Raw genomic sequence first — 11,542 nt, 5'->3', positions numbered from 1 at the left:
TTTATTCTTCTTGAACCTGTTGGGGCGGAACAACTTCCCCGTATCAGTGTGAAGCTGCGTCACAAACAACAAAGTACATGTTGCTACACGCATGATTCTACTTCCTCATCACAAAGCAGCTCGAACCCTCCGGCTCATATATCTGCTGTGCAAAGGATTGTGGGTAGAAACAGCCAGTAAAGAAACCGGTTTGCTTGTTTTCAACCCACACAGACACGGGAGAACCTGCAGACTCACACAGCAAGGCCTCTGCGTGGAGTCGAACCCAGGACCTTCCAAGCTGTGAGAGTGTGTGAGTCTGTTCACAAGGTCAAAGGCTCTCGACACGTGATGAAGCAGAAACTTTTGTAACCTCAGTAGAACCATTCACTAAGGCAACCGAGTCGGACCTGAGAGTGTTTTTATTCTTCACACCATCTGGGTGAACTTGTTGGGACGGGACAACTTCCCCGCGTAGCCGTCTGAAGCTGCGTGACAAATAACAAGGTACATGTTGTTACACGAAGGATTCTTGCTTCCTCATCACATGGCACCTTGAACCCTCCGGCTCATATATCTGCTGTGCAAAGGATTGTGGGTAGAAACAGCCAGTAAAGAAGCCTGCTTGGTACAGTAAAATTCGACTGAATGTAGAACACAAACTGCACCCCCTTCATCTCATACCAGTCTACAAACAACAACAACCGAGTCCACTAACTCCTCTAACAGGTGGAGACACCAGGAAACCAAGTGTAGAACACGAGGAGGCTTTACAACAAAACACCAACAACAAGACCATCAGAGTTAGGACATAATATCATCATTATACAATAATCACAAATCTCTTCGGCTTACGGTAAGCGTGTTGCGTCACTTCCTGTTACCAGCGTGTTTGATGTCATCGAACTTTTCACAGCTCTAGCTATACTGAGTTGAATGTAGCGTGATATTTTTCATCACAACGGTGAATTCTTATCTACGTGAGGCGCCTCACCGTCTAGCAAATTTTCGCTCCATCGAATAGTTGCTTGGACGTTGTTTAGCGGCAACGTTACTTCTATTAGCGTTAGCATTAGCTTAGCAGCTAACCTGGTGATGTCTTCCCTCCCTGCCTCTCCTGCTCTTTCTTGCTCGGTGTGTCACATGTTTAGCTATTCCTCTGCCTCCCTTACCGATAACGGTACATGTAAGAAGTGTAGTATATTTGATAAATTGGAGGCGAGGCTTAGTGAGCTAGAAGCACGGCTCCGCACCATGGAAGCTCAGTCGTTAGCCGCTGTAGTTACCCCGCCCACCCCCGTAGCCGGTGCGGGCCACATAGACGTAGCGTTCGCTCCTGCTAGCCGTCCCCCGGCAACCCCCGAGCGGCCGGGAGGCTGGGTGACTGTTCGGAGTAAGCATAAGTCTAAGTCGAAGCACACGGTTAACCACCAACCACTTCACGTTTCAAACCGCTTCTCCCCACTCGGCGACACACCCGCTGAGAAGCCAACTCTGGTGATAGGTAGCTCCATTCTGAGGAACGTGAAGTTAGCGAAACCAGGGACCATAGTTACATGTATACCGGGAGCCAGAGCGGGCGACATTGAGTCTTATCTTAAACTGCTGGCTAAGGATAAACGTAAATACAGTAAGATTGTAATACATGTCGGCGGTAATGACTCCCGATTACGTTGCTCGGAGGTCACTAAAGTTAATGTGGAATCGGTGTGTACATACGCTAAAACAATGTCGGACACCGTAGTTTTCTCTGGCCCCCTCCCAAACTTGACAAGTGACGACATGTATAGCCGCATGTCGTCATTCCGCCGCTGGTTGTCGAGGTGGTGCCCAGTAAATAATGTGGGCTTCGTTGATCACTGGAAGACGTTTTGGGGAGAGCCTGGTCTGATTAGGAGGGACGGCATCCATCCCACTTTGGACGGAGCTGAACTTCTTTCTAAGAACCTGACCCAGTTTCTTAGTGGACTTAATCCATGACCCAGAGTTCAGACCAGGGAGCAGAGTCGCAGTCTTACACACTTCTCTGCGCTTCGATCTGAGCAGTCACTCAGCATAATGAACCCTATAGAGACCTTGTCTGCCCCACGGACACACTTATCTAAGTTAAAGGTAAACAACCGAGGAGTTGTAGTAAATAACTTAATTAAAGTTAAAACTAATAATGCAATAGTGCAACAAAATAGGAGAATTAAAGGGGGTCTTTTGAATATTAGATCTCTGTCATCTAAAGCTGTTTTGGTAAATGAACTAATATCAGATCACCATGTTGATGTATTTTGTCTTACTGAAACGTGGTTGTTGAATGGGGAATATTTCTGTTTAAATGAAGCGACTCCTCCGAGTCATGTTAATACTCATATTCCCCGAGGCACAGGCCGAGGGGGGGGAGTGGCAGCTATTTATGACTCCTGCCTTTTAATAAACTTTAAACCTAAGGTGGATTGTAACTCATTTGAAAGCCTGGTTTTCAGTCTTTCGCAACCGACCTGGAAAATAATCCAGCCGGTTCTCTTTGTAATAGTGTACAGGGCCCCAGGTCCTTATTCAGAATTTCTTTCTGAATTTTCACAGTTCTTAACGAGTTTGGTCCTTAAAACGGACAAGGTAATTATTGTGGGTGACTTTAACATTCATGTGGATGTCGACAACGACAGCCTTAGTACTGCATTTCTTTCATTGTTAGATTCAATTGGTTTCTGTCAGTGTGTAAATAAACCAACTCACTGTTTTAACCACACTCTCGACTTGGTTCTTGTGTATGGGATTGAGATTGAACATTTAACAATTTTTCCACAGAACCCTCTCCTGTCGGACCATTGTCTGATAACCTTTGAATTTCTACTATCAGAACCACCTCCTCCTGCCAAAGGTTTCTACAGTCGACGCTTATCGGATACCGCTGTAGCCTTATTTAAAGAAGCCATTCCTTCTGCTCTAAGTTCAGTGCCCTGCCTCAAGATACAAGAAGACTCCTGTGAAAACCTCAGTCCGTCTCAGATCGATAATTTTGTCGATACTGCTACAGGCTCTTTGAGAGTGGCGCTGGACGCTATTGCTCCTCTGGAAAGAAGAATAGCAACAAGAAGGAAGTCTGCACCGTGGTATAACCCTCAAACACGGAACCTAAAGCAAACTGTGCGGAAGCTTGAACGATTATGGCGTTCCACCAAATCAGAAGGATCTAGGCTAGTTTGGCAAGACAGCCTTAAAACGTATAAGAAGGCTCTCCGTAACGCAAGAGCATCTTATTACTCATCATTAATAGAAAAAAATAAAAACAACTCCAGGTTTCTCTTCAGCACTGTAGCCCGACTGACAGAGAGTCACAGCTCTGTCGAGCCGTGTATTCCTTTGGACCTCACTAGTAACGACTTCATGAACTTCTTCAATGATAAGATTCTGACTATCAAAGAGAAAATTGATGGTCTCCTGCCTTCAACCAGTGCCGACCTGTCCTCCTTGGATGCAGCAGTGGGCCCTGATGCCTGTTTGGATGCCTTCTCTTCCATCAACCTTGATCAACTGACTTCTTTATTTTCAAAGTCTAAATCTTCTACTTGTCTCTTGGATCCGATTCCGACCAAACTGCTTAAGGAAGTTTTTCCTTTAGTTAGCACATCCTTATTAGATATTATGAATCTGTCTTTGTTGACAGGACATGTACCACAGTCCTTCAAGGTAGCTGTAATTAAACCTCTTCTTAAGAAACCTACTCTTGCTCCAGAGGTGTTGGCTAACTACAGACCTATCTCTAATCTTCCCTTCCTCTCTAAGATCCTTGAGAAATCCGTCGCAAATCAATTATGTGACTTTCTACAAAACAATGCTTTGTTCGAGGATTTCCAGTCAGGATTCCGAGTGCATCACAGTACAGAAACCGCACTGGTGAAAATTACGAATGATCTTCTACTTGCATCGGACCAAGGACTCATCTCTTTTCTTGTCTTGCTGGACCTCAGTGCCGCATTTGATACCATAGACCATTGTATCCTGTTGCAGAGACTAGAACATTTAATTGGTATCAAAGGAACTGCACTCAGCTGGTTTAAATCCTACCTATCGGACCGATCCCAGTTTGTGCTTGTAAACGGTGAATCCTCAAAGACCACCAATGTTGGTCACGGAGTCCCACAAGGTTCTGTACTTGGACCGATTTTATTTACCCTCTATATGCTTCCTTTGGGCGATCTTATCAGGAAACACCGCATAAACTTCCATTGTTATGCAGACAATACTCAACTGTATCTGTCGATCAAGCCAGAAGAGACGGACCAGTTAGTTAGACTCCAAGAATGTCTTGGAGACATCAAAACTTGGATGACTGGCAACTTCCTGATGCTAAACTCAGAAAAAACGGAAGTTATCCTGATAGGCCCAGAGCGCCTTCGAAGCCAGCTGTCGCGTGATACAGTTTTTATGGATGGAATTGCTCTGGTACCCAGCAGCACCGTCAGGAATCTGGGAGTTCTCTTCGACCAGGATATGACCTTCAACTCGCATATAAAGAAGACTTCAAGGACTGCCTATTTCCATCTACGTAACATATCAAAAATCAGGAACTTCCTGTCTCAAAGTGATGCAGAAAAATTAGTTCATGCGTTTGTCACTTCCAGACTGGACTACTGTAATTCTTTGTTATCAGGCTGCTCTTATAAATCTCTTAAGCCTCTCCAGCTGATTCAGAATGCTGCAGCACGTGTATTAACAAGAACTAAGAAAAGGGATCATATCACTCCTGTATTAACTTCTCTGCACTGGCTCCCTGTTAAATCAAGAATAGATTTTAAGGTACTTCTCCTCACCTACAAGGCACTTGCTGGTGAGGCACCGTTGTATCTTCAAGAGCTTGTAACACCGTATTGCCCTACAAGGCAACTGCGCTCCATAGATGCTGGGTTACTTGTTGTTCCTATGGTTTTAAAAAGTAGGCTGGGGGCCAGAGCCTTCAGTTATCAAGCTCCTCTTTTGTGGAACCAGGTTCCACTTTCAGTCCGGGGGGCAGATTCGGTCAGCTCTTTTAAAGTAAAACTTAAAACGTTCCTCTTTGATTCTGCCTATAGTTAGGGCTGGCTCAGGTTAGTCCGGAACAGCCCTTAGTTAAGCTGCTATAGGCTTAGAATGCCGGGGGAATTCTTAGGACACACCGAGCTCCTCTCTCACGCTCTCGTTCTACCATAATTCAAGTTTTATTAATGCACATGACTAATTCAGCTTCTTTCCGGGAGTTTTTTTTGTGCTTTCGCCCCTATCAGGTCCATAGATCGTGGTTCCTTCGGGACCCTGGTCCTGACACCTACCGTGGCCATGCTGACGCCTGCTGCTGCCATCATCATCATCATCATCATCATTATTTTAGATATTAATAATATTACTTTACTCATAAACCGACATTACCCTCTCCTAAAATCTCTGTGCTCTCCCTCCCCACAGGATTCTGTGGATGGTGGTTCTATCTGATGGTGGTTGCCTCTGCAGTGGTCCTGCTGTGCGCCTGGCTTACTACTCACAATTACTTGAATCATTTCTGTCATAGGAATTGCATGTATTATACATTGTTCATTCTGTACACATGGCATCCATTGTAGTCTGTCCATCCCGGGAGTGGGATCCCTCCTCTGACGTTCTCCCTAAGGTTTCTTCCCTTTTTTTCCCTCTTGTAAGGGTTTTTTCATTTTTTGGGGAGTTTTTCCTGTGCCGATGGTGGGTTTCGGGGCAGAGGATGTCGTATGTGTACAGACTGTAAAGCCCTCTGAGGCAAATTTGTAATTTGCGATTCTGGGCTATACAAAATAAAATGACTTGACTTGACAAATACAAAACATACTAATTAAACAGATATTTGTTTCTAAATATTATTCCACTGTTCCCTTCATACACATTTCTTTTATTTTTCCTTTGGATTATTGCAGAAAACAAGATGTGCGTTAGAGAGGCCTCTGCTGGCCAGGACCAGTACCACAACTTGGTTGTAAAGCATCATGAGCGAACCGGAAAGTACCGGGAGTTTAGTTCGCTACTACTGCACCGCCGGTAACGGGATGCAGCGGTTCTTGATCGCGGAGGTGAAGAAGAAGCTGGCTGCTGAAGACGTGAGTGTTTTATCAGTTTGAAGAACCGCACCGAGGGCTCGTTAAACGTTAGCTTCATGAGCTAGCGTTAGCTTTATGCGCTAGCGTTAGCTTTAGGGACTGGCGTTAGCTTCAGGAGCTAGCGGTAGCTTCAGGAGTTATCGTTAGCTTTGAGGGCACGCGTTAGATTTAGGGACTAGCGTTAGCTTCAGGGACTAGCGTTAGCTTCAGGAGCTAGCGTTAACTTGCGTTAGCTTCAGGAGCTAGCGTTAACTTCAGGGGCTAGCGTTAGCTTCAGGAGCTAGCGTTAACTTTAGGGGCTAGGGTTAGCTTCAGGAGCTAGCGTTAACTTTAGGGGCTAGGGTTAGCTTCAGGAGATAGCGATAGCTGTGGGGTCAAAGTTGACAGACGTAATTAATCTGTAATTAAGTTGAACGAGGAAAGCAGCAAAATACTTTTACTCATCTAACGGTTAAAATGTCGAGGTACTTGTACGCTATCTGAATATTTTCCTGTTCTGCTACTCTGTACTCGTACTTCACTGCTGTTAAGAGGAACTATAGTTAGGTGTTTGATTTTATTAAAAGTTTAAACCAAAAATATATTAGCTATTAATAATCATTACTAATAATTACCAATATTAATATTTATAAGTGTGTGAATATATGTATGTATATATTTATCATAAATCAAATATGTGTATATTATATATATGGATATTTACATATACTAATTTATCTTCTTTATAAGACAGTCTTATTTAAAGCAGCACTCACTGAATGTGTGGGATTTGTTACGGGGAATTAGACTGGTGTTGAATTTAAGTACATATTTTAATCATGTGAGTGGAGGTGGAACCTGATGCATGTTTTGACTGTCCATCTCCAGGTGTGTCAGCTGGCAGGTAAAGTGTTGTTCAGCTCCTCAGTCGCCATCAACCGAGTCAGTGAGCTGAAGGCTGCAGAGAGACTCTTCCTCCTGCTGAGAAGAGACTCACCTGTGCGTCTGTCTGCACACGCAGGCCCAGGTACACCAAAGACACAGACACATGTCCCACAAAGCAGTCATTACACTACATGTCTTTTAGGTCTCATGTGTATTAATTGGTATTCTTTTTTATTTAATTCATCAAATCGGTGCACTTGATAGGAAATCCCAGCCGGCTTTTACCGTCTCAAATGACAATAAAAAAAGGCATCATGATGATAAAAAAAATAATCAAAATGACTGGAATTGGGTGGCTGATTAACATTTGTCTTCTGGCTTTTGTTTTTCCTCTCTGATGTTCGAAGCTGGAGCTGCCTCTGTGCTTCAGTCCAAAGTGCTGGGTGACGTCGCCCAGTGGGCCGGTGCTGCAGGGACGTGGAGCCGCCTGCAGGGGGAGCTGTCGGCCAGGAGGGCGACCGGCCACGGGAAGGAGGAGGAGCAGGGGGGAGGCAGAGAAGAGGAGTCGAGCGGGGGAACCGGTGGAGGCGAAGCCCGGAGGCTGAAGAGAAAGAGGGATGAAGACGAAGAAGAAGAGAAGCAGACAAACCCTGAGAGGAAGACGGACGACGCGAAAGAGGATCACGGTATTCAAATGAATTCTTTATGGTTTTTATGGTGGATTATTTACCTTTCTCATCTAGTTTTTTTTTGCCTCTCTGCCTCCTCAGGACCGCAACCCAGCCGGACCGAACCAGAGCCGTCTGCTCCGGCCTCGCCCACTTTTAGGGTCAGCTGCAAGTGCACCGGATCTCTGACCCGATACTTCAGCACACAGGTACCGGCCGTAAGATGCACGTCGGGGGTAAAGTCATAAAACTGAAATGAGTGAGTTTGCATATTGTGTCTCAATGTTCTGCTCTTACGAGGCTACTGGTTTTATTTGCTTACACATTTAGCTCGATATCAACTTACTTACTGTCTGAAGACGCGTGCGCTGCTGGTCCCGTTTTCTTTCTAGCTAACCTCAAATCCTCCATTACTCTTCCTCCTCTCCCACAAGTTAACTAACGTTACTCTCTTTGCTCTCAACTGACTGACGAGAAAGTGACAGGTAACCATGACGACGACGACGCAAGTTGGTTTCAAACGAAATCACACAAAGTTTACAATTAGGAGGGATTCACACACTTAGGTTTTTCTTAACAAACGGAAATATATTGAAAATAAATAAGACATAAGGAGCGGCCGATCCATTGACAGCGTTCATAAAAGAACATATATTTGACATATTTCCTGCTGTATATTGGGGGGACGGATTGGGGACACGACCCCCCCAAAGAATGCGTAGTGTGTGTCTGTGTGTGTGTGTCTCATAGTGTAGGTCTGCATAGTGTGTGTCTGCATATTGTGTCTGTGTGTGCCTCATAGTGTGTGTCTGCATATTGTGTCCCTCAGGAGGTGAGCAGAGTGATCGGAGGAGGTCTGAGCAGAGTTCTGGGCTGGAAGGCCGATCTGAAGAATCCACAGCTGGAGGTGAACCGTCTGTTACTGTTGAACACGGAGAGAGGATGAAGATACCAGCAACACTGAACTATATGAAGAAAGACAAATACATAAATGACTCACACTTTGTGTGAACTTTGTGTATTGATGTCTTTAGAAATCATCGTTGGTTTGTTTGTTTGTTTTCTTCAGGTGAATGTGTCTCTGAGTGATGACCACTTCCTGCTGGGGTTTCCTTTAACCAGGTGAAACACCTTCTCTCCAGTTAATGTCCAATAAAACCAGCATATCTCATATATATATATATATATATGTATATATATATATATATGCTGGTTTTATTATTATTTATATGTGTTAATGTATATAATGAACACTGCTCATGTCTGTGCCTCCTCCAGGTTGCCTCTCGCTACCCGGAGCTACATGAAGACCACGGGACTGAGGTCCACCGTCGCCTGGGCTTTAGCCTCCCTGGCTCAGATACAGGTGCGCGCGCACACACACACACACACACACACACACACACAGCTATTCCTCATTCACGGTTTGTACATGCATGACTTCTGCATACGTAATACATACATAATAATATGTTATACTAAGCATATGCACACAAGGCTTTAATATGTTCTCAGCATAATTTAGAAAGATTGCATTTTAAAGCCTTTGTTTAGTCTTCCCTCTGAGCTTGGATTAGATTCAACCCAAACTTTAAACTCTCTTTTGAAATGTGACCCAGGAATCACTTTAAGCTCAACTGGGGGTTCAACTGTTACAGGACTTTGGAGCGGGTCCGGTTCCTGGGTCTCTGAGTCTCTGTGTGTGTCTCCCGTCTCCCAGCCGGGTTCCCGGGTGCTGGACCCGATGTGCGGAGTGGGGACCGTCCTGATCGAAGCGGCACAGGAGCACGAGGTCGGGACCACGTGCTGGCTTGAGGATTGACAAGAACGGGATCGTGGTTCTCTGTGGTTGAACCCTTGTGTGTTCCAGGCTGTGTGCTTCCTGGGCGTGGACAACGATGACGGACAGCTGCAGCGGGCCAATGAGAACGTAGCATTGGCAGAGCTGCCACACAGGATACAGCTGCTGAAAGCTTCTTCCATGAGTAAGAGACGAGCAACGTTTGCTGTAAAAACATTTGTGTTTCTCTCTACAAAATATCTCCAGCTGTGAGTTTACCAAACGTACAGATGTGTCAGAGAAGTGTCTACATTTAAAACGCACAAGAAGCGTGTCGCGCTGTTCATACCGGTGTCATTAACGGCTTAAGGTTGACGATTCTTGTGTATTAAACTACCTCTGTGTGTGTGTGTGTGTGTGTGTGTGTGTGTGTGTGTGTGTGTGTGTGTGTGTAGTGCTGCCTCTGCCCAGCAGCAGTGTAGACGCTGTCGTCTGCGACCTCCCGTTTGGCAGGAAGTTTAGCACCAAAACCAACATGGCTGCCAACCTGCCACTCATCCTGGCGGAGATGGAGAGGTTTGTGTCCGTTGTTTCTTTAAGAGAGAGTGTGTGTGTGTGTTCCTGTGCAGATAATAGACCATAATTCTGTATTTGTGTCGTGTTATTTTTAAGTAGAACTGATTATTTAATATTTATCAATAGAAATCATATGACTTTTCTTCACTTCTCTGTAAAGAAAAAAGCAATAAGTGTAAGGTCCTTACTGAATGTTTGTGTTTCTAGAGTCCTCCGTGTCGGTGGAACCTTGGTTCTCCTTCTGACTCCTCAGCTATCGTGTCTCCTAAAAAAACTCCTGCCGCAGAAAGACGCCGGACCGACATGCAAACAGGAGCCGGAGCCTCCAACTGGGAAACAACGCCGCCCGACTCCTCCTGCGTCCTCCACACAGCAACAGACCGTCCCAATCCCGGGGGGGGTCAAACCCCCACCCACCCAGGAAACGGCCTCAGGGCTTCAATACGGTCCGTCCCCCCCTCGCTGCTCCATGGAGCACCAGGAGACTCTGAGGGTCAGCTTGGGGGCGATAGATGGACTCATCCATAAATACGTCAAGACGGACTCTTGACGTAGACTAATCCGTCTGAAACTCTTGTTTCAGACGGATTAGTCGACTGTTGATGTGATTCAATTCCAGCTTTTCCAGCCGGTACTTTCTCTGCTGGAGGTTTGTCACTGTAAAGAACCTACATTGTGTGTCTCTGGTTGTTTTGCTTCTTTTCAGAGTCTCTCTTAGTTGTCTTCGTGTCTCTTTGGGGTCCTCTGGGTTGAATAATTCACCCATTCATCTTCCTATTCCTTGATACCATCCTAACTGCATTTGAAAGAACCCGGACTGGTGGATTATTCCTATGTAGTTATTCTGTTCTTTGTGTTGTCAACCAATTCCCCCAAAAGACCAGAAAACAAACAAACAGATAACGAACATGCAAATATGTAGGTTCACTTATAGAGACTCTTGGTGCTGTAATCCAGACAGTGTGTTTATAATAAGAAATGTTTGTTTGAGAGAACGTCACCAGGCCAGTGAATACCTTCACTCATTAAAGAAGGAACAGTCACCATGGCGACCGTCTCTTTTAGACCTGTTGCAGAGGCTCCTGGCACACGGATGGCTCTTCTATGCATCAAATCATGCTTGTTTGGCTCTTTTTGTTGACCGTAGCTATGGAACATCCCTCCTCATCCTGTCAGGGGACTTTTGCTCTGTAACACGGACCCCATCACGATGTTGCCCGTTTACCCCTCCGTTTCCCTGCTTAGCCCCGTTTTACACTGCGGACCAGACGAGGCAACGCAGGGCTCAGTGGTTTTATTCCTTTCCCCGTTAAATGTGAACTTCCTGTGTTTTTGCTGCCGTTGCAGATTAGAAAACAACAACAGTCAGTGTGTTGATCCAATCCAGCTGAAGTTTATCAGTAAGATTCACAGATATGCGCAACGTATCTAATCTATTTTATTTTTTACGTCAATCAAAAATAAATTGAAGTGATTTTTAATCCGAGGCGTCCTGTATTTTTGTCTCCACATTTCTGCATCAAAAGAAAAACGATCTTAATTCATGAAGTCCATCCCCGGATGATGGGGATCATCCACTGCGC

General features: G+C 45.1%; 1 protein-coding gene across 3 annotated transcripts; it reads left to right on the top strand.

Moving 5' to 3' along the window:
* Positions 1 to 351: 351 nt before the first annotated feature.
* On the top strand, positions 352 to 11,440 carry thumpd2 (THUMP domain containing 2). 3 transcript variants are annotated; one of them, XM_078104311.1, is made up of 12 exons: positions 362 to 486; positions 5,892 to 6,071; positions 6,939 to 7,077; positions 7,343 to 7,621; positions 7,706 to 7,812; positions 8,433 to 8,510; positions 8,673 to 8,725; positions 8,882 to 8,969; positions 9,324 to 9,395; positions 9,474 to 9,588; positions 9,839 to 9,959; positions 10,167 to 11,440. In XM_078104311.1, exons 2-12 carry the CDS (start codon positions 5,961 to 5,963, stop codon positions 10,507 to 10,509), a joined length of 1,506 nt encoding a protein of 501 aa, XP_077960437.1. In that variant the 5' UTR covers positions 362 to 486; positions 5,892 to 5,960; the 3' UTR covers positions 10,510 to 11,440. The 3 variants fall into 3 exon arrangements, with proteins under 3 accessions (XP_077960435.1, XP_077960437.1, XP_040035418.2); XM_078104309.1 differs by having other exon boundaries at positions 352 to 486; positions 7,343 to 7,812; XM_040179484.2 differs by lacking the exon at positions 362 to 486 and having other exon boundaries at positions 4,246 to 6,071.
* The last annotated feature ends 102 nt before the right edge of the window (positions 11,441 to 11,542 follow it).

The sequence above is a fragment of the Gasterosteus aculeatus genome, chromosome 6, assembly GCF_964276395.1.
Source record: "Gasterosteus aculeatus chromosome 6, fGasAcu3.hap1.1, whole genome shotgun sequence".
Taxonomy (NCBI): domain Eukaryota; kingdom Metazoa; phylum Chordata; class Actinopteri; order Perciformes; family Gasterosteidae; genus Gasterosteus; species Gasterosteus aculeatus.
The sequence above is the reverse complement of the archived record's forward strand: the minus strand, read 5'-3'. Positions and strand labels throughout refer to the sequence as shown.